The 21,678-nt window shown below is 44.9% G+C and overlaps 2 protein-coding genes across 4 annotated transcripts in view; one reads left to right on the forward strand and one right to left on the reverse strand.

The window, feature by feature from the left end:
• The window catches only part of LOC147466070 (importin beta-like SAD2), a 53,168-nt gene extending 34,813 nt beyond the window's left edge, over positions 1 to 18,355 (forward strand). For all 3 annotated transcript variants that reach the window (XM_086523655.1, XM_086523651.1, XM_086523649.1), the window contains 7 exons: positions 14,189 to 14,292; positions 14,374 to 14,553; positions 16,600 to 16,739; positions 16,882 to 17,030; positions 17,132 to 17,280; positions 17,362 to 17,488; positions 17,967 to 18,355. In XM_086523655.1, the coding sequence (XP_086379781.1) occupies positions 14,189 to 14,292; positions 14,374 to 14,553; positions 16,600 to 16,739; positions 16,882 to 17,030; positions 17,132 to 17,280; positions 17,362 to 17,488; positions 17,967 to 18,100 (983 nt within the window). In that variant the 3' untranslated portion in view covers positions 18,101 to 18,355. The remainder of the gene's footprint in view (positions 1 to 14,188; positions 14,293 to 14,373; positions 14,554 to 16,599; positions 16,740 to 16,881; positions 17,031 to 17,131; positions 17,281 to 17,361; positions 17,489 to 17,966) is intronic.
• A 2,047-nt stretch (positions 18,356 to 20,402) lies between these two features.
• The window catches only part of LOC147466071 (S-adenosyl-L-methionine-dependent methyltransferases superfamily protein), a 112,213-nt gene continuing 110,937 nt past the window's right edge, over positions 20,403 to 21,678 (reverse strand). Inside the window, exons 6-8 of the mRNA XM_086523656.1 lie at positions 21,364 to 21,449; positions 21,148 to 21,268; positions 20,403 to 20,923 (exon numbers count right to left, since the gene is read on the reverse strand). Coding sequence (XP_086379782.1) covers positions 20,849 to 20,923; positions 21,148 to 21,268; positions 21,364 to 21,449 — 282 coding nt within the window. The 3' untranslated portion in view covers positions 20,403 to 20,848. The remainder of the gene's footprint in view (positions 20,924 to 21,147; positions 21,269 to 21,363; positions 21,450 to 21,678) is intronic.

Genomic DNA, 21,678 nt, shown 5'->3' on the forward strand with positions numbered 1-21,678 from the left:
CTTCATTACCAGATACAGTTACTGTGGCTGTGCGTGATCGAGACTACTCTTGCTGAATGGTAGTCACTGGTTGCCCAGGACAGTGTCTACGTTGTCACGAGATGGGACACTTGGCACGCGATTGTCCCACTCAGCCACGCCATCGGCGACAACAACAGTCGGCTCGTGGCACCCATGCTCAGCCACGTGGTCAGCGTCCACAGCCGGTCCCTACTACTACTACTCGAGCACCTCAGCAGCCTACGGGTGCTCCCAGAGCTTCAACCCTCCAAGTTCCTCCCTCTGCTTCAGTTCCTACTGAGACTGCTTGGCAGACAGTAGGTCGTAACCATTCCTTCCGTCCTCATCAGCAACCCATCCCACATGCAGCCCCCAGTGTTAACTCTCCTGCTCCCTCCCAAGTTTCTGCCACTCCCTTATTCCCAGCTTCTCCTCGCCATTCTTCTTCTTCAGCCCAGGATCACTTACCTCTGCTACCAACTCCTCCTTCACTCCATTCCCATGCACGCTCCTTTCCCTCTTCCCGAGGTCCCTATTCCCATGCAGATGGATCATTCACCGCTACTACCTCTCCCTTTTCCTCCTCTCCCTCTCGCCGTTACTCCCCCCCCCTCCACCTTCTGGTCCACCCCCTCCCTCAGCTGCTCATACTTACGTCCCACGCAGTTTTCTCAGCTCTTGCCCTCTTTCCTGGGGCACTCATCGGGCTGAAATGTGCGGTGACTCAGAAGGACCATTGCGGGTGCAGCTCTACCTTATGCATCACAAGCCAGGTTGTGTTCCCTCTTTAATAGTCAGTCGCTCTCAGCCTACCCATTCCTTTTTCCTTCCATTCCATGCAGCTCGGGAATGGTCAGAGGATCAGGCTCTGCATTTTGTGCATGCACAAACTATGGCTCAGCTTCATTTATGGTTGTCTACTTCTGCTCCAGATGTATTGTCTCCATACTTCCTTTCATGTATTGGTGCTATGGAATGGAGTGATGTTTATGCTTGCTATTCATTGCCTATGATCATTCATGTATCCTCAGATGTGGTGCTTCCTATGTCTATGCGCATTTGGGGTGTCAAAGCTGCAGCATCGGTAATGCAATGTAAACAAGCTGAGGTTCGTAGTTGGTGCAATGAGACACCATATTTTAGAGAGGGCTTGCGGGTTGCTTTCCTCCTGCCCGAAACTCATCCCTTGGATGGCCCAGCTGCCTCCAAGAGGATGTGCAGTTAGTCAGATGCTTTACCAATTCTTTCATTCAGACTATGGATTTACATGTAGTTTCTTGGAATGCTAATGGTTTACAGACTTCTCGGGTAAGAGGTTCACGTAAGCTTTTACTTCGCAGAGATTTACACGCTCATGTAGTAGGCACTGTGGATATATTACTAGTACAGGAGCATAAGATTGCCACTCCCTTTGGTAATCTCATGCCCTCGGGCGCTCACACTTTTTGGGAGCCTGCGTTGGGCATTCATGGACAAAGTTGCGGTGTATGCATTTCAGTGGGGCCACGATACTTGGCATCAGTTCAGCAGCATGGCACCCTTGTCGCTGGCAGAGCAGTCTATGTTTCTATCCGGATTCGGGACTCTATCATTGGTTTTATGTCAGTATATGCACCCACTACTCCTCGAGAGAGAGCTACTTTTTGGTCCTCCTTGGTTGCTGCTCTACCTGCTGTAGACTCTTGGGTTGTTGGAGGCGACTTCAAGAACGTCGAGAGCGACTCTGACTGGCGCTCGATCACTTCTCCAATTCTATCATCCATTTCTCCCGATGAGCAGCCAGCTTGGGATCGATTTCTTCTAGCTATTCAAGGTATTGACGCCTGGCACATATCCTGTTTTGGTCACCACCCTGCTACACTTCATTACTCGTGGGGGTTTCAGCGACAGCAGGGAAGATTATTAGAGCGACTTGATCGTTTTTACATTGGCCCTTGGGTAGCAGTTCTAGGTGGATTTACTACTATTTGGCGAGGGACCAGCCTCTCAGATCATTTACCCATCTCATTGTTTATCTCTTTCACTAGATCTTCTGCACAGAGACGAGGCTGCCGGATCCCTGACAGTGTTCTCACCACTGAAGTTTTGCAGCAGCAGATTCGTGACTTGTGGTCCACGGGTGCTTCTTATTGTGGTCCCCCTGGAGAGTTCCTTGCCTATTGCGTTACTCAGTCTAGTATTTATTGCCGTGATCAGACTGCTAATATTCATCGTCGGTTGAGAGTACGCGAGTCTGACCTCCACATTCCTCTTGGTTCAACACAGCGCTTGCTTGAGGAGTGGCCTTAGGATGCTTATCTCGCTGCTAGACAGACAGAGCTTACAGAGGAAATTCGGCGCGTACAGGAGGCTAGGTCTGAGTTCACTCATCATGCTTCAGTATCTCATTGGATAGCTAAAGCTGATCGAATGAATAAGGACTTCTTCGTTGCGCATAAAGAGCGCCCTCCTAGCACCACTCTCTGGACTTTGTGCGATGCTCAGGAAACACTTCATATGCATCCTGATGTTATCCTTGATATGTCTGCAGATTATTTTGAGGCATTGTTCACTGCTGATGTATGCACTACTGAGGTTTTACTTGCCCGTGAGCAGATCTGGCATCACACCCGACGTCGTCGTACAGACACTATGGCAGAGATCTTGTTGGCTCCATTCACACTTGAAGAGCTTTATGCTGCTATTGAGAGTCTAGATCCATCTTCCTGTCCAGGCGAGGATGGCCTCACTAGAGCTTTCTTTTTTACCTATTGGGATGTATTGCATATACCACTGCTTCGTGGTTGTCAGGATATTTTTGCATCAGGATATATGCATCCGGATCTTTGTTCAGGTCTCATATCTCTTATTCCGAAAGGGGGTGACACCACTCAGCTCCGCCAATGGAGACCTATTACCCTACTCCCTTCGGTCTATAAGATATTAGCGTTACTGATCAGCCATCGCTTGCGACCGTTCTTACCAGATATTATTCATACTTCTCAGACAGGCTTTGTCATGGATTGATGCATACTGGATAATATCTTCACTTTTTATGAGACAGTAGAGTGGGCCAGATCATCTTCTGAACCTCTCGCGTTTTTCATTCTTGACTTCGAGAAAGCATACGATCGTGTTGAGTGGGAGTTTCTCGAAGGATCATTAGCCAGGATGGGTTTCCCTTCGAGATGGATCTCAAGCATTTCCGCTCTCTTCAGGATTGCCAGTAGTGCTATTACTATTGGTGGTCGTGTCAGTCGCAGTTTTGAGCTCTCTCGATCTGTTCGTCAGGGATGTCCTTTAGCATCATATGTGTATCTGTTTGTAGTCGAGACTATGTTCGACTTTCTTCGTGCTCAGAGTCATGCATTTCGTGGCTTGACCATGCGAGTACCTTCAGCTCCGGACCTTATCGATCAGGAGTTTGCTTATGACACTATGCTGATGTTGCGCTATTTGCTCGCAGCCCTTGATGCCATGCGGGAGGCCCTGGAGGTTTTTTGCATTGCCAGTGGTGCACGCATTAACTGGCATAAATCCTATGGGTTACTGGTTGACAGTGATGACATACCTACTTGGGGGGTAACTGATGGTTTCACATGGCTGCAGCCAGGTCAGACATATAGATATCTGGGCTTTCAGGTTGGATTTGACGTTTCCTCACAGCAGCAGTTTGCACCCGTACTACAGTCTATTCGCAGGAAGCTATGCCATTGGTCTTCTCGTCATCTGTCGTTGGTTGGCCGTGCATTGGTCGCCAACCAGGTCATTCTGGCTATAGTATGGTATACGAGCTCTTATTGCATGCTACATGCTGGTGTGATAGCTCAGCTCCGCAGACTCGTGCGGAACTTTTTATGGAGTGGCACAGATGGGACTACTGATACTCGTGCTCGAGTTCGTTGGTCCACGATTATTCGTCCTAGGTCAGCGGGTGGACTTCGCATTATTGATCTAGAATTACAGAGCCGAGCCCTTCTTACCAAGCTTATTGTTCGGGGTCTTTTTCCCGGCCAAGAACCTTGGAAAATGCTTCTTCAGGCTGCTCTTTCCACAGCGACTCCACGCCTCGGCACTAGAGATGGCCATACTTGGCAAACAGAGTATCGTTTTCTCTTTACGGATGCCCCCTTGTGCACCAACACTCTCTCACCCTTCATCCGATCACTCCTTCAGATTTGGGTATCCATGCAACGAGCTATCATACGCTCACCTCCCTCATGCCGTGAGGAGATTGAGCAACAGCCTCTCATTTGGAATGATGCAGTCCTTGATTCTTCGATTAATCCACCTCGTCAGCTTGGAGAGAGGACTCACATTGATTGGGCTGCTTGGGACACTGGCCCTGCTGCCTCTATGCAGTTGTTTCATGAGACACGTATGCTAGATGCAGATTTTGTGGCAGAACATTATGACATTGGTCGTGGGGTAACAGACATACTGCTTGAGATTGACTCTGCCATTCCTTCACGCTGGGACGCAGTCATGTGAGGCACGGTTCAGATACCTCCACAGTGTGGTTGGGAAGGACTCTTTGCTCAGAGCACTCTCTTATTAGTTCGTTTAGACACCATGTTGTTCACAATTGATCCTGACTACTCTCCGGGGATGCATGCTAGATTGACATATGCTACCACCTCTCCGCATCTTGTCTACCCCGGCGCTCGATGGGAGGCCATATGTGTAGTTGGCTCCCGCGGGAAGCGTCGTTGTGTTGACCCCCGTTTCGCTTCCGCTGATGCTGCACTTTGGAGGCTTTGGGTGTGGGAGGGTCGTGCCCTATCTCAGCTTTATTGGGACCTAGGAGAGTGGCATTGGCCTCACTCTAACCCCACCGGTGCACATGTATCATTCTTTGAGTACATAGTCAGAATTGGACGATTTGCATTGATAAGACAGCACCCAGAGCAGCCCACTCGTATGCGTTTCTGGTTTCATTCAGGTCTCTCCCATGCCTATCTACAACAGTTTTGGTCAGCTATCTGGGATCTACATGTGGCTCGTCGTATTTCCTTTTTCCTGTGGATGATTGCATATGCAGGACTTCCAGTTGGGACTTGGTTAGCTTCTATGGGTCATGACCCGTTATGTACTCGTTGTTCTTTGCACCTACCTGAGTCACGTGCACACTGTCTTTGGTCATGCTCGTCTTCTCAGGTAGTGTGGCTCGCAGTTTGCTTTTTACTTAGCAGAGCTGGTGTTCAGCATGGATTTCTCACTTGGGGATCTGTCTCCTGGTTGATGCCGATGCCCGGACCGCATCTTTTCTACGAGGGCTCAGACACCGATCCAGCTCTTATGCTTACCCCGACTGGTTATCGGCGAGGGACTTTGGCTATGTTACCACAGATTGCTTGGCAGGGGGATCCTCAGACACGTGATGAAATCTTCTCAGTCATCACTAGCATTGCACTATGGAATGTTTGGAGAGCTCGTTGTCTTCACATTCTCAGTGCGGCTCCACAGCTCCCACCGGATACCCTCACTGCCATTTGGCTGGACATCATTCACACCCTCATTTGGCAGTGGGATTCTTCCTCAGGTACATCTAGAGCAGCTGAGGCTCGTCGATTTGCCTTTCTTCGGCGTTGGGCCCGATCTCCACTCTTCTTCACACTTACAGGTGGACAGATTACATGGCATTATGCACCTCCTCAGTGGTTTCTCCTCTACTCATCATACAGACCACCATGACATTGTTCTAGTCGAGTTGTCACTATAGTGGCTCTCAACCTTACATTCAGCTTGTACACCCCACGTGATAGGCTATTTTGGCATCCACTGGGGATTATATTGTACTCAGTAATATACAGCCCTGATTTTTCAAAAAAAAAAAGAAAAAAAAAGAAAAAAAGAGAGAGAGAGAGAGAGAGAGAGAGAGAGAGAGAGAGAGAGAGAGAGAGAGAGAGAGAGAGAGAGAGAGAGAGAGAGAGAGAGAGAGAGGAAATGAAATGAAATGAAATGTTATATTAACGTCTTCAAAAGGCCATAGTGACCTATGAGACGAGAAAGTTACAAGGTGGTGGATCTGATACAAAGTTAGAGTAACAAAATAACCTAACAACAATACAAAACAAAGATATATACTATGGGATTCTAGATTTGTCGATGTGAGCTAAGTAGAAAACTAAGCAAAAATGGGCGGCTTGTTGGGATAGCTGAATCACAAAAGATCGAGCATCGGTCGTTGGCGAATCTCATCAATTTCCTCCATGGTTAGTAGTCTGACCGGGCGTCGTGCATGCCTGCCAGCGTGCTCCGAATCTTTTGACGTAGCCTCCGTCGATGCTGTGTAGTCCTTCGCAGTCGTGGGTGCTTGGATTTCCCCAGTTCAATCGCTCGGTCGATCAGTGTGCCTCTGGTGTGAGACGAGGGGGAGCTCTACTGTGGGAGTGGCTCTTGCGGCTGTCCCGTGTCTGCTTTGAAGAAGTCTGTGATCCGTCTTTGAGACTGGTTAACCTCGCCATTCATCAGGCTCTCTCTGTGTCTGCGCAGCTCGAGCAAGAACAAACCGAGGCATCTTTGATCTTCGTATCCCATTACTCTTGAGAGTGGTCCAAAACCCTCTCTGAACAAGCAATGGAAGTGGCCTCGTATCTCGTAGTAGACGGGGCAGCGGCATGTATAATGCAGCTCTGTCTCAGGTTCCATGTCACACAAGGGGCATGCCCTGGCCTCTGCTGGTACTCCGCTGTATCTCCCAGTTTCAATCCGCAGCTGGTGAGACGATGTGCGTAACTGGCCAATAGCACATCGTATCCCATGAGACAAGTGGGTATCCATGTATCTGGGTCTCGTCACAAAACCATCTTCCCTAAGTTGGAGAAGGTGGTCTCTGTAGAAAGCCATCTTCGTGCCCAGTTCTTGTGCTGGTTGTATCCATGTCCTCCTGGTGTCTAGCCGGGTCAGGTCTTGGCGGATGAGCTTGGTGATCTCCGACTGTGTAAGAATGAGAGATGGTGCATCCAATGAGTACTGGAATGGTGGCAGCCTGTCTATGCTGAATCCATGCGCCTGAAACCATGATGTCATCTCCCCATACCAGCATGTTGTATCTCCTTGTATGGCTAACTGTCGAGAGGACTCAAGTGCTATGCGAGCATATCTGTCTCTGGGAAGTTCCCATGTGCGGTTTATGAAGGAGACTGATCTGGTGAGCGCCTCCACCACTAGTGGGGGGGCCGCTAGCTCTGCTCGGATAATGGCCCGTGGTACTGATGCCTTGGCTCTAATGAGCCGCGAGATCATAGAGACGAGAGGTTTCTCCATGTTCCCCCATCCGTCTGTGCGACCCGGCCTCTCGTGGTGATCCAATGAAGGTCCCCATATCTCAGCCCCATAGAGCAATGCTGAAGCCACCAAGGTGTCAAAGAGCCAAAGCTTCGTCCGGGGCTCCTGAGAGAGAGAGAGAGAGAGAGAGAGAGAGAGAGAGAGAGAGAGAGAGAGAGAGAGAGAGAGAGAGAGAGAGAGAGAGAGAGAGAGAGAGAGAGAGAGAGAGAGAGAGAGATAGATTTTATTATCGTCCTCGGAGGTCAAATATGACCTATGGGACCAAAGTTACATGTGATGTAGTATGTGTATGGCTGATGAGTGACTCTCGATGCTCAAAAATTGTAGTGATAAGAGTCGCAATGGAGAGCCCACACTTTGGATGGGAGAGGAAAGTGTGTAGGTCTAAGTTATGGCTGAAAATGTGAGAGAAGCAAGTTCGGATGTGATCAAAAGCTGAGCACTCTAGTAGTGTGTGGTACTCAGACTCTCGAACTTGCAGTGAGCATAATGTGCACAATCGATTTGACTCTTCTCCATCGCCCCAACGCCCTATCTCGCATCGAAGGAAATGGGAGCTAAGCCGAATTGCTGCGATAGTGCGTATCGTGGACAAGGGAATAGGCTCAAGCATGTAAGTGTGAGTACGGTTTCCTCTCTCAGCGAAGAACATGGTTTTGTAGTTGGGGGCAATATAGGTGGTGTAATGTATGAAGCGTGACCCACCGGATTTCTCCCAAGCCGTAATACATTGGCGTTGTAGAAAAGCTTCATTCACTTGAGAGTCAATTGAAGCATCATGTAGCAAGTGTAATGCATCCCATCTCCCAAACCACTTCTTTATGTCTTGCATCCATCCCGTGCTCAAGATCTTGCTTTTATGCGTCTTTTGAACTTTTTTGCTTGCTTCCCATGCAATTGTAGGAAGTCGATGTGAGGGGTTTTGACGCATCTTTATCATGTACTCCACAACCCTTTCCATGCCCATAACCTCAATTGGAAGAGATTCCGACTCAAGAAGTAAGAGCATATATGGTGTTTGTGTCTTAACTTGGAGAAAGTTTGTAAGAAAACGCTTTTGGACATTCTCAAACTCTTTCCAAGTAGACTTTGAGATGCTCCCGCCCCACACTTCAACTCCATAAAGAAGAACCGGTGTCACCAATGCATCAAAAAGATACTTCTTGAGAACCCAACACTTGATGTTTCCCGCATTACACATGTTCTCAAATGCATAATATGCTCTCTTTCCCGCTTCCAAACGACGCATAGCACATTCATGCCACTTGTGATTGGATGGAACCTCAAGGCCAAGGTACTTAAAGCTCTCAACAACTTCAAGTGTCTCGTTGTTGTACACAATGCATGGCTTCTCCTTATGGTTGGTTTTCACAAGCATAACCTTTGTTTTGGATTCATTTACAATCAGCCCACTATGCAAGCAAAAGTTCTCAAGGACAACCATAAGCTTTTGTGCATCTTCTAAAGTGTGTGCTAGAAGCACTACATCATCCGCATACAACAAAAGCATGATTACCGCATTGCAAATAGTGACCTCTTCAATGCCTTCTTCTTGCATAAAGTCAAGTACCATTTGTTCCAATTGATCGATGCATAGACCAAAGAGAGTTGGTGACAATGGACATCCTTGTTTAACCCCAATAGTGCTTATAACAATTTCTGAAATTTCTCTTCCCATGCGCAATTGACAAATCACCTTCTCATAGATTCGAGAAACCGCAAGCATAAACTCACTTGGCAGTTGGAGTTCTTCAATCCTTCTCCACAAATTGTTACGTGGAATCATATCAAAGGCTTTCTTAAAGGCCACAAAACAACAATACAATCGCTTGCCTTTCAACCGACTTTCCTCCATGAGAACACGAAGAGTGACAAGATGATCAATGGTGCTATGGCATCGATGAAAACCCGCTTGTCCCTTTGCACGCTTGTCATTCTCTTCAGCCCAATCACTCAATTTCATCTCCATTATGCACCCAAACAACTTTGCCATAAGAGAACCAATCATTATAGTCCGGTAGTTGCTTACATTCTTTACATCCCCTCCTTTATGCAAAGGCTTAACCCAATTAGTACTCCAATCATAAGGCATACCATGTTGAAGTGCAAGGTTGAACATATCACACATCCACTCGTGGGTAAAATCTCCCGTCCATTTGATCATCTCCGGCTTGATACCTTGAAGATCTCCCGCTTTGCGAGTGGCCAACTTTTCAAGCCCACCGCATACATCCTCAATAGTAAAAAAAGACGGCATACATGGGAGTGAACCATAAAATGGCATTTTTTCAGTATTTTCTTGCTCATATAATTGCCTACAATGTGTGTACATATCCACTAGACTCAAGTTACCAAAATTCTCAACCCGCTTGCCTCTCAAGTTTCTCCAAAATCTTCCACATGCATGTGCCTTTTCTTGGACTTGAAATTCTTGTTGCTTTACTTCCCATCTTCTTCTCTTCTTTTGAATCAATGCCTTGTATGTACGCAAATGACTTTGATAGTTGCCTTTGTCCATAGTTGCATCAAGCTTTATCAAGGACTTTCGAGCATCTTGACATTCTTTATCAAACCACCTTTTGCGTGATCTATCTTTGTGGATACCATGGAGATGCTTTATGGCAAAGCATTCTTCCGCACAAGAATAAATAGCTTTCTTGAAAGCTTCCCATTTAGTTTCCAATGGTGCATCACATTGAAGCTTTGTCATCCATAATTTTTGCTCAACCATTTCAATGTACATTGGTGCCCGTTTGAAATCCATACATAGTGATAACTTCTCTTTCCTTTGGCTGAGATTATCATGCTTAGTTGCTTCTCCACATGAAAGGTCAATACATAAGGTGCGATGGTCGGATTCCGGGGTCCATTGACCAAACATAAAACTCTTTATGCGATACATGATGGCTTCAGAGAGTAGCATATAATCAATCACACTATCCCCATTATGTCTTCTACATGTAAATCCATTGGTTCCACTCCACAAAGATACACCATTGGCAATGAGCATACCCGTGCTATTACACGTGTAAAAGTAACTTTCCATAGTGATCCGGCTCTTTCTCATCCATTGAAGTACGATCATACAAGTGAACTTCCTCCAACTCCCTTGAAATGTATGGCATATCAAATTGTTGAGTATCATGTTGCGATGTTTTTGTGCGAGCATTCATGTCCCCAAATACAATAACATCACCTTCACCTTTGTAATAAGCAATGTCCTCTTCCAAATCAGAAAATGGTTGATCTCTATCCATGCAAGCATAAAAGGGAGAATCATGATGAGGAATGTAACAACCGGCTACAAAAATGGGTGCTCTTTTTGGTGTCATAATTTTCAGCCATACATAACGTTTGTACTTGTCATCTTTCACAATTGATACAAAATCTTCCAATCCTTTCTTAACCATACATGCTAACCCTCCTTGTCCTCTTCGTTGCTTGAGAGAGAGAGAGAGAGAGAGAGAGAGAGAGAGAGAGAGAGAGAGAGAGAGAGAAAGAAAGAAAGATTTTTAACGTCTATGTCAGGCCGAAATTGGCCTATGAGACAAATCAAATGTACATGGTGTGTATGTCATCCGTCTATCGGAAAGACAAATGAAACAAAAACTGATACAAAACTGAACTGAATGTAGGTAGTGGAGTATCTGAGGAGGGATGGAGCTCTATCTCTAGGGGTATATGCATGTCTATATGCTCAAGGTAGTACAATCATGAGAATGCATCAAGCTATCTAGCTCCATCCTGTACTAATGGGGGGATGTAAGATGTGGTACATGGGCGGGTCTGGTGCCAAGGCTACCCGGATGAAAGCTGTCGGGTCAGCCCTCATCTGAGCCGCTCGCTCCTCAGTGGCACGGCGCTCCGGGCTCGGATCTCCTCGATCTGTCGGTGGTGGGAGCTCGCGCCCATGTAGCCTGTGACTCGTGGTCGTCGTCTAGCTCGGCTCACCTCCGCCTGTGGGAGTGTCACTCCCCTCTGAGTGTCTGGTGAGGGGGGGGCGGCAATCCTCTGAAAGAAGTCTGTGAGCTGCGACTGTCTCCCCTCTGTCTGTGTAGCTGTGTGTGGCTGTAGTAGTGTGTCCCGATGGCTCTGTATCTCTAGTAAGAAACGTCCGAGCTGTCTCTGATCTCGAGAGTCCATGATCTCTCAGAGAGTGGGCTGTCCTCTGAATAAGGCCTCATACCTGCCTCTGATCTCAGTGTATGCTCTGCATCTACATACAAAGTGCTCCTCACTCTCCACCTCCTCTGTGCAGGCTCTGCAGACTCGCTCCTCCCTGGGAACACCAGTATGTCTTCCGATCTCAATCTCTAACCTGTGTGAAGCCACTCTCAGCTGACCAATCGCCACCCGTGAGCTATGTGGCATATATGTGTCCATGTAGCGTGGTCTCTGTATGAACCCCCCAAACAATATGGTGAGAAACTGGTCTCTGTAATCTGACATCCTCGTCCCCAAGCCAGGTGACTCCTAGACTCTCCTAGTGTATAGCTGCCACAGATCCTGTCTCAATACCAAGTTCCTCTCACTGCGAGAGAGGTGAACATATGGTGAGTGGGGGTCGTACTGGAATGGTGGTAGGCTCTCCATGTCAAGACCGTGTCCCTCAAACCATGCTCTGACCTGTGAGTACCATGCTCTCTCATGCCCACTCTCTGATAGCTGTATAGCTGCCTCAAATGCTCTACGAGTAAGTCTGTCAGGAGGTAGCTCTCTCATCCTCTGGATGAAGCAGACTGTCTGGAATAGTGCCTCTACAACCATAGGTGGTGTGGCGAGCTCGGCTCTAATAATGTCATGTGGCACTGTCTTCTTGCTGCGGAGCAAGCGTGAGATCATACATACCTGTGGCCTCTCAAGCTGTGTCCACTGGTCAGCTGTCAATCCTGGTGCCCATACTGCCGTCGAGTACATCAAGGCCGGGGTGACTAAGGTGTCGAAAAGCCACCCCTTCGTGCGGGGCTCCTGAAAGTGTGCCTGGTGGCATCTCCGCTCTAGCATGGCCAGAGCTGCATATCCTCGGGTGAGCCTGTCAGCAGCAGCCTGCCTCATAGTGAAGGGTCCTGGTAGGCTGGTGAATGTGATGCCAAGGTAGACATAGGAGGTGACTACATCAACCTGTCCTCCTTTTCCCAAGGCTTGATTGAGGCAAACGAAGGGCAAAAATCCTACGGGCCATCAAAAGTATTATGCTAAACTAGCAAAAAGATACTATGGTCCTTTTCAAACCTTGAAGCCAATCAATGAGATGGCTTGTCAACTCAAGTTTCCCAACCATTGGCTCATACACAATGCTTTTCATGTGAGCCTACTTAAGCCCTACAAATAATAGCCACCAAGTGAGTCAATTATTGAAGACCCTCCCGAAATCGAAGACCAAGAAGAGGTGCTACAACCCGAAGCTATCCTTCGGCATGAAGACAAGGTACTACAACATGATAAGATTATCCGACAGTATTTTATTAAGTTCAAAAATTATCCGTTTGAAGATGCTAGATGGATGCAAGTAATACAGCTTAAGGATAGTATGAACCTTGTCAATGCTTACAATGCTACATTAGAGTAAGCAAATAGGTGTAAGCATCTGTATACTCCACCGGAGAGGCGGACTTCTAAGTTCTTGCAACTGGAACGCTAGAGAAAGTGCCCACTTTACATATTTGAAGGCAACATACAATGAAAAGCTCCACTTCTAAAAGCTCTGGTGTTCAAAAGTTGGTGCAACTCATAGACTGCCGCAAAACGCGGGGATCTGTACAGGATGCCATGTCAGCAGGGTCCCGTGAATTTCGGGCGTGTTTGTACAGATTTGCCACGTCAAGCAGGGTTTCCATGATTTGTGGAGGATGTCCACGTCTTCAAGGTTTGGAGTCTTGGTCGGTTTTGCAAGTTTGGGCTTTAATGGCCCTAACCCCCTAGGAGCCATGCCACATCACTAACTTGTGACACACCCCCCCCCCCCCCCCCCCCCCCTCATCTTTGGGAGGTGTACCGGCTATCCATTGCAGAGGAGAGGCGTACTTGCATGTGTGCAGTCGTTATCAGGCCCTTTCTGTCTATCTTCCATAGCCACATCTGACATTGTATTGAAGCTCAAGTGTTGACACGATCTTGGAATTGGTGTTGGCTCTGATTTGGATCAGACGCTAGATGCCTAGCGTGTGCCTGAGGCTTGGGATTGGCTCATTCAAAGGCTGACTTTCAGCCAGCAGGTCTATTTGCGGCTGTGTTTGTTGCGGAGACTTCTCCTTTGCATTTTTGCTTCTGGAAGGGGCTGGCTGGTCAAGATCTGGCTCAACTTTGTTAGGAAGAGTTCCCTTGGATCTGTGTTTCCAGCGGAGATCGTGCCTTCAAGTTGGTGGTCATCGGATGTAGCATTGGAGTTCCAGTTTTGGTCGCGGTTCTTGTTTGGCGACTTTGAGAGAGGTTTGATGGGTCGCTGTTGTCAGGTGTTTTCCATCCGTCTTCTGCTGTCGCAATGACAAAGAGCTGCTTAGTATTTTGTTGAAAAGCTGTCTAGACATTCTGCTTTAAGAGATGAGGAATGATCCAGTTTTGGTTGCGGTGCTTGTTTGGTGACTTTGAGAGGTTTGATGGGCTGCTGTTGTCAGGTGTTTTCCATCTGTCTTATGCTGCTGCACTGACAAAAAGCTCCTTAGTATTTTGTTGAAAAGTTGTCTAGACATTCTGTTTTAAGAGATGAGGAATGATCAGTATGGATACGAGTATGCGCCTCTATAATTACGAACGTTCTACCGTTTTCTCTCTTTCATATGTTTTAGCCTGATTGTGCGCTTAGTAAATATGGTCGTATTTGGATTTTTTTTTCAAATATTAAAATGGTCAGATATTGGATTTATGTTTTAAAGCAGAGTGGTACAATCAGTTTCTCATCATGTTTCTTTAATAAGAGCAGATATTCTTGTTCCGTTGGATAATTACATATCTAGGAGCACAGAACATTTTCTCTCCTGTAAAGAGCCGGATTATCAGCAAAGTCTCTTCAAAATAATATCGAGGGTAAGCTTTATTCCCTTATCTTAGTTAATTTTTTGTTTATTTTCATGCTGATATTTGGTAGGTGTTTGGTGCTTTCTCCAGGTATTTGCAGACCACAATTTTGAAGATAATGATATAGAGCCTGCACCAAAGCTCATTGAAGCTGTGCTGCAAAATTGCAAGGGAAGAGTGGATGAATGGGTTGAACCATACCTGAAAATAAGTGTTGAAAGGTTAAAGAGGACTCAAAAAGGTTATTTGAAGGATCTGTTGATTGAAGTGGTAGGTATTTTTTACTGAGATGGATCTTTGTGCTCTATTGGAAATCCTTAATTGTTCTGGATATAGCCTTGTCAATCTTCCAAAATAATAACACAGGCTAACAATTGCTTGAATTTTTAAAAGAGAGGAAACAATGATACAATGATGTATTTAATGAGGATCTGTAACGACAGTAATTTTCAGGATAAACTATGTCATGCACTGATTGAGGTTTGTGCGTATTTGGTCAATAATCATAGATACCTTCTGCTTTAAGATAACAATCTATTGCTAACAGTTAAGCTTTTAGTAAATCCTAGAGTAGTCTCTATTCATGATTCATGATTAATTCTTGTTACATTTGGAGGACAGACCGACACTACGGGCTGCTTTTGTTTGCAGTTTGTGCTGCTTTGCCTGTATGTAGGCAGAGTTTTTGCATAACGCTAAGACTTGCACACTATTTACTGGCTTCCTATGGACCCAAATTTATGGTAGACACGCGTATAGAAAATCCTTCAAATTTGCATCAAACCACATGCAGAGGCTGTAGTTTTGAGCTAGGCTCCTCTTGATAATGTGGTAAGATTTCCATCTTTATTCTAGTCTAGATAGAATCACTGGGATAACCATCTGTAGTCCTTTCTTGTTATTAGTGCTGAAATTGTCATCCCTACCCCCATCTAATGAGCCCCACTTATTGTAGACACTGCAAATTATCTACTCTTACCGGTGAAATGGGTGACATTAGAAAAGATTTTTAATTGGCGGATTGCTCCAGTAATATTACACCTGCTTGGTTTCTAGACTGTTGAACCTGAGCAAAGTCCTCAACGTTTTGTTAATCTAGAAAAGCAAAGCAACACATGCAGATGCACTTGCGCACACAAACAAAAGAGAAATGTGTGGTTTTGTGCACACCCAGACCTGCACAAGCGCACATGGTCTCACCAAATACGGTAAACAGTCAAACGAAGCAGAAAAATTGAAAAACCGGGAATGAAGCAGAAAGTAGAGAAAATAAAAATATGTACAAACAAGACATCAAAACAGGAAACAATCAGTTCAAACAGAGGAAATTTAAAGTGCACAAAACAGGTGTTGAAACAAAGGGGGCAAACCAGGGGAGCAAAACTTGCACAACAATAGTAGCGGTTCACCTCCAGAGAAGGTCGGAGCGCTGCCGTCTCCTGCTGGCCAAAAAACCCAGGTCGAGACGAAGGGAATCCTCTGAAGCAAAGGGGCCGGCAGCCAAGAGCCCCCACCTGGGGCCGACCTCTACCCGCCATACAACCTGGCTGATCCTGAGCAGTCCTCTGAAGCGCTCCCAACCCATCCCCACCTGGTGAGCCTCCCTGCTCTTGATGAGAGAGGCAAGCCAAACAGCACAGAGCAACTCTAAAATACGGGAACAGGTACGAACAAGACACAAAGAGGCAAAAGAATTGAAACAACAGGGAAAAGAGAGGGGGGAGCGAGAGTAGGAGCACACATGCATTGAGGAAAAGCTGCAATGGGCAGCAGCAGAAGCTTCGGCGGTGATGAAGAGGTGAGCTGAGCTGAGCAGCAGTAAAAGTTCAGCGATGATGAAGAGGTGAGCTGAGCGGGCATCAGAGACATCTGGAGTCACTCTGAGGAGCATGCGTGCAGAGGTTGCAGACCCAGGCCGCGGAAGAATCCTCTCTCCTCTGCCCCTCCCTCTCATATTTGTAGGAACAGGGCCATTTCAAAGTTCGTGCTTCACAGGAATAATGTAGTTGTGACTAAAGAGACCAAGCACTACTGAAGTGGAAACTGCTCATGAAAGCAGACAAACAGGATTTGGTTGTTCATTTTTCTTTTTCAATAAAGAACATTTGGACAGAAACGACGAAGGAAGAAGCGGGGGGGGGGGGGGGGGGGGGGGGGAGGGGGGGTTCAAACAGGGGTAACAATGTAGAGCTAAACCTGTTGACGGTTTTAAACAGGAGGCAAAACTGTTCACAAGTGGCTGTTCTTTGTGGTTGTTGACTTAACAGTCTTTGTGGCTCTTGCTATTTCTAATCAAGTAAAAATTGATTGCAACAGGTTGCAAATGCCCTTTATTACAATCCGGGGTTGTCTTTAAGTATTTTACAAAGAATGGGAGCTACAGCTGAAGTTTTTCAAACGTGGTTGACTCTTCTTCAAGAGAAAAAGAAGAGCGGCCAACCTGCACATTTTCGACGGTTTGACTCTTTCTTTGTATTGGGAATAGATATACTGGGCAACACTGTCACCTCTTTTTTGGTTTTTCGGGTCATTCACTTAAAGACTCCAGGTGTAAAGATTTGTTTCGATTCCAGTCAAAGATCTTATACTTCTTGGCAGGGAGCATGACAAGAAGGTTTGCATTTTGGGTCTTTTGTCTCTTTTGCCACTTCCTGCGGAGCTTATGCCACAAGAAGTACAGGCTGGCCTTGATCAGATCTTCAAGGCAGTACTTCAGCTGCTTATGGCCTACAAGCAACAGTTAGAAGGTGAGCTCTTAAAGACAAGACTAACGTAGAGAGCTGAACAATCTCGTTAGTTTCTTCTCGTGTCTGAAAGCCAACTCATTTTCACTGTCTGTATGCTGTAGAATCAGCAAAGAAACAGGAGGATGCTGAAGAGGATGAGGAACTGGAAAGCTCGGGGTCAGAGCACGATCAGTGGGAAAATGAGTTGGAAGATGAAGATGAGGATAATGATGAGGCAGATGCTGAGAAGCTGCAAAGACTAGCTGCAGAGGTGTGCTACATTCATCAGTTATTCTATTCTGCTCAGCATTATAAATTGTTGTTCTCAGAGTGCTGATTTATTCAATGGCAGGCAAGTGCATTCCGAAGGCATAGTGAAGCTGATGAGGACAGCGATGATGATTTTACTGATGATGAGGAGTTTCAGGCACCAATTGATGTTGTTGACCCCTTCATCCTTTTTGCAGATATCATGCAAGGTGTTTGAGTTGGCTTATTTTGGCTACCACTTATGAATGCTGTTTGCAAGATATATAATCTGTGTACGTGGCTGTACATGTGTAAGTTGACATGCAGTTTCTGAATGCAAAAGAGATTTTTCGGCTCCTAGCCTGTTAGATGCACTCTTTTCTCTTAACCTCCAAGATGGCTCATTTACCCTTGTATTGACATTTTCATCATTGGATTTGAGCCAAACCTTCTTTGCGCTCCTGGCTCACTGAAACAAAGGTTATGCTTTTTGTTTATAGGTAGCAGCTGATTTTTTAAAGGAAGTTTTACTTGAGCTGCTACTTATATGGCTAAGTGGCTTGTCCTTGTGTCATTCTGCATTTGGCTTTCATCGTTTGCGGACAAGTCATCATGCTTCGTTTCTGTCATTTGTTTTGAGTTCCTCTGCATAGCCCTTGAATGATTTTGATATCCTATTTATTAAGCTAGAAAGTTTTGTTTGTGCAGGAATGTCAGTATCTGATCCTGCCCGGTTTCAAGCCTACACACAGTTGCTTGATCCTCAGCAGCAAACGGTGGCGAATTCTCTCGCACAGCACGCAGAAGAGAGGAGAAAAGCAATACATAAGCACTCATCTTAACACAATACAGCATCCTTGGCCACCTCAGCCGATTACATTTTTACAGCTTCTATACAGCACATCCATTCTTTCATTTTTTGGAGGAGCGAATCCGGCAATTCTTGATTGGAATGTAATTTTGTTGATATTTGCATGAGTTTCTCATGTTTGTATAATGCTTTTTCTGTTGCTAATAAGCAACACGACATAGCGGGATGATTGTATCTACAGTTGAGGTGATGTTAATCACAAAAGATTGCGCTCTTGTTAACATCAGTTGCTTTGTCTCAAGAAGTATGAATGGGAAGGAAAGGTCATATGAAGAACAGAGATATATTCACATGCATGTGGCAAAAGCTTGCTTACATCATTTCATATCACTATGGGGATAGGAAGTGTCCGACTTTGTTTCATGTTTTCCAATCTTACAACATGCAAGGGTCAGCCAATCTTGCTCGAAAAAATACACTTTTGTGGCCCATGCCAAGTAGTTTTGCGAATATGAGGCTCGTTTGATACATCCATTAATTTTGCAAGGTCAAAATATGTAATGATCTGTAATTTTGTGTTGGTTATGTTGATCGGGTCATCAGTAGCCAATTGAAGTTCCAGCAGTGGACCCTTAAAAAAAGCCAAAGGAAAACTTGTAGAAGAGGATTTGCAAAGAGGTTTAACAAAAAATTGAGTAAACTCAGACTCAACACATTGGTTTCACCAAAACAGTGGAAAATTCTAGGAGTCAGGTAGTGCTTCAGCTGTTTTACGAATGTTTCTACTCAATTGTTGAAGAAATTCAAGCCTCAGCTTTCTTCGACAGCAATCTATCTACCTAAACCAGGAAGTTCACGGTTCACCATCTTAGTTATGAGTGGAATTGTTTCTTGAATGAGCTCCGTAGGTGACAACCAAATGGTCATGATGGCTTGACAGAAATGCCATTATATGTAAGGAGGTGCTTCAAGTGGTCTAAAAAAGGTCTTGGCTCAAGCATACGAACTCTTCGTGACATTTTCAGTAATCTTAAAATTGGATGATCCTTGATATAATTTTTTGTTTACTTAAAGGCCAAGGTGACAAGGTAGGTGAGGTCGAGAAGCAAAGAGTAAAAGAGCGAAGGGGTGTGCAACCCGAAGGGGTGTGCAACCCTCTGCATCATAACCAGTTGAAACCAACACTAGAAGTGTCAATACCCAAAGCCAATACCATTGGCCTAGATTGCAGAGAAACCTACAAGTTGTATATCTAGTGGCAATCAATCAAATATTTATACATGGTTAATGTAGGGGATTCAAGATGGACATGATAAGTGAAGATAGTGAACATATAATGAGCGACTTCACATAATCAATAAGTGAAAAAATAGTGAACATATAACAAGTACTTTACATTTCTAATAGCACGAGCTTCTTTATTGCCTTATCCTTAGTGGCTAATCCACCTCTTCACAATGATGTAGCATATAGTTTGGCTTGTTTATTGCCATAACTAATCTCTAATTATTGTGCAAATCATGTTGAAAAGCACAAACGTAGAGTTGCCAATGATGATGCACTCCATAATTGCAAATTATCTATACAAAGTACAGGCAATATGGCACTATGGTAAAGATCTATGAAATATGGATCATAAAAAGGTGTATGGTTTGTGAACATGTGATGAGGCAATCTAGCATGACATGCGAAAATCAAAGAGCCTTATCAATCGCAAATAGAAACCTGTAACAAAGAGAAATGAGGCAATTCCTATAACCATCATCAACCAGTTCAAAATTATAATAACAAAAGTAAGCAAATTGGACTAAACAAAATAAGTCTCTTGACTGCGTGTGCGGGTCTCCATCCAATATCACTTTTGGGTTGAATGCAGCCAAAGGTGTTAAGAAAATATTGGAAGTTATATTTAACTTCACACAACGAACTATATTTTTCACACGAGGGCAAAATTTTAACACCCTCATATTTTGGTCTTAACAAAAACATGCATCAAATTTCCTATAAACATATCTATGCATTTACTCATGTCATGTTTTGTTGCCCATTAGTATAACAATACAAATTCCAATGTTGAACTTTGAGGACATTCAGTGATATGAACCTGAGTTTAGGCTAGGCCATTGTTTTGCAAAAAAAAGACTCACATATCCTGGCCCGCCATCATGACAACGAAGAGTAGGCTCTAACTTGACCCAAAAATCATGATTTAGTCCATTGAACATGGCAAGGAGATCACGCAATTTCACCACGAGACCTTTTTTCACCACCTCTTTTGAATACAAACATCAGCAAACCATAGGATGCTGGCATTTGCTAGTGTGATGGAAAACAAAAGGAATCTCTCTCGTTCTTTAAGAGAATCAATATAATAATCGAATTTCTTTATCTAACAAACTTGAACCTTTTTGCAAGAGCACTTTTGGACATCAATTTTCCTTTGAATACATTGCTGCGCTCTCTTGTTGCAAGGCAGGTACCCTTGCAAAGCAGTGTAATAAATGAGACAGGAACATCAGGACATGAATTTTACAAGTAGATGTGTATAATAATTGAGACGGGAACATCACGACATGAATTTTACAAGTAGATGTAAATCTGAGTCTTTTGTGATCCTGTACACTCAGAACAAAGAGGGTTTGTTCAAGTGGAAGAATTCATTCTCTTCGTGTATGGAGCCTTCGCAGGTTCCTGATATGGTGTAAAGGATCCCCATTAGATTATCGATGAAGATGCTGGTTTTATCAGAGGTATCTTGGGATGATTAGTGAGAGAACCACTAAGCTTGCAACTTCCTTGAAAAAACTACGTACATTGGGTCTGTCCTGCCGGGATTTGGGGAAATGTCAAGAGCCTGCACATCAAGAATAAGCTATTTCAAATAGTAACCTGAGCATAAATGCCTTTTGAAGCTTTCTCCCAGTTCTCTTTTATAAACACCAATGCATGAAGAGGGAGCTACCCCCTTCTTGAAATTCTAATTGTGTGAATCCATGAGGAAGGATAATTTCATTCATCCGGCTTTTCTATTAAGGTTCTTTCCATATGAGAAAACAAACTAGAGAGTAGGAAGCTTGCCTGAGGAGGCTCATATCCACCAGCATAATGAAAATAAGAACCGACAATGTACACATGATCAACATCTCCAGTTCCTGTCCATATTGAGATTGCCTTGGTCCAGAAGCATCGATTCGAGAAACTGTTGATTCAGAAAAACCACAAAGCCATTTCTGAGCAGTAAAAGCGAGAGCAGAAGTATCCAAATGAATCTTTATTGTCGAATGACTGCATTACCTCATGATAGCAATCCCGCCCGGCTTAAGCACTCTTCCCATTTCTCTAAAAACTTCTAGAGGTTTTGCTATATAATCAACACTGACCTGAAAAAGAAAATCAGATAGGTCACATAATTTGCCTGGTCCAAGTCGATCTATGCAGCGTAAACGTACAAGTGTGCATGCGCATGAACTCATGTTTGTCTGCCTGCACATGTGCGATGCTGCATGCCTCAAACAATTACTATGGAGAACAAGCTGATCTGATAAACTGAATATATTGTTGGGAGGGGGGTCTATGTGGATCACATAGTTCATAGGCACTCAATGGGCT

Source organism: Adiantum capillus-veneris, chromosome 1 (assembly GCF_014529385.1).
Source record: "Adiantum capillus-veneris isolate H3 chromosome 1, ASM1452938v2, whole genome shotgun sequence".
NCBI lineage: Eukaryota > Viridiplantae > Streptophyta > Polypodiopsida > Polypodiales > Pteridaceae > Adiantum > Adiantum capillus-veneris.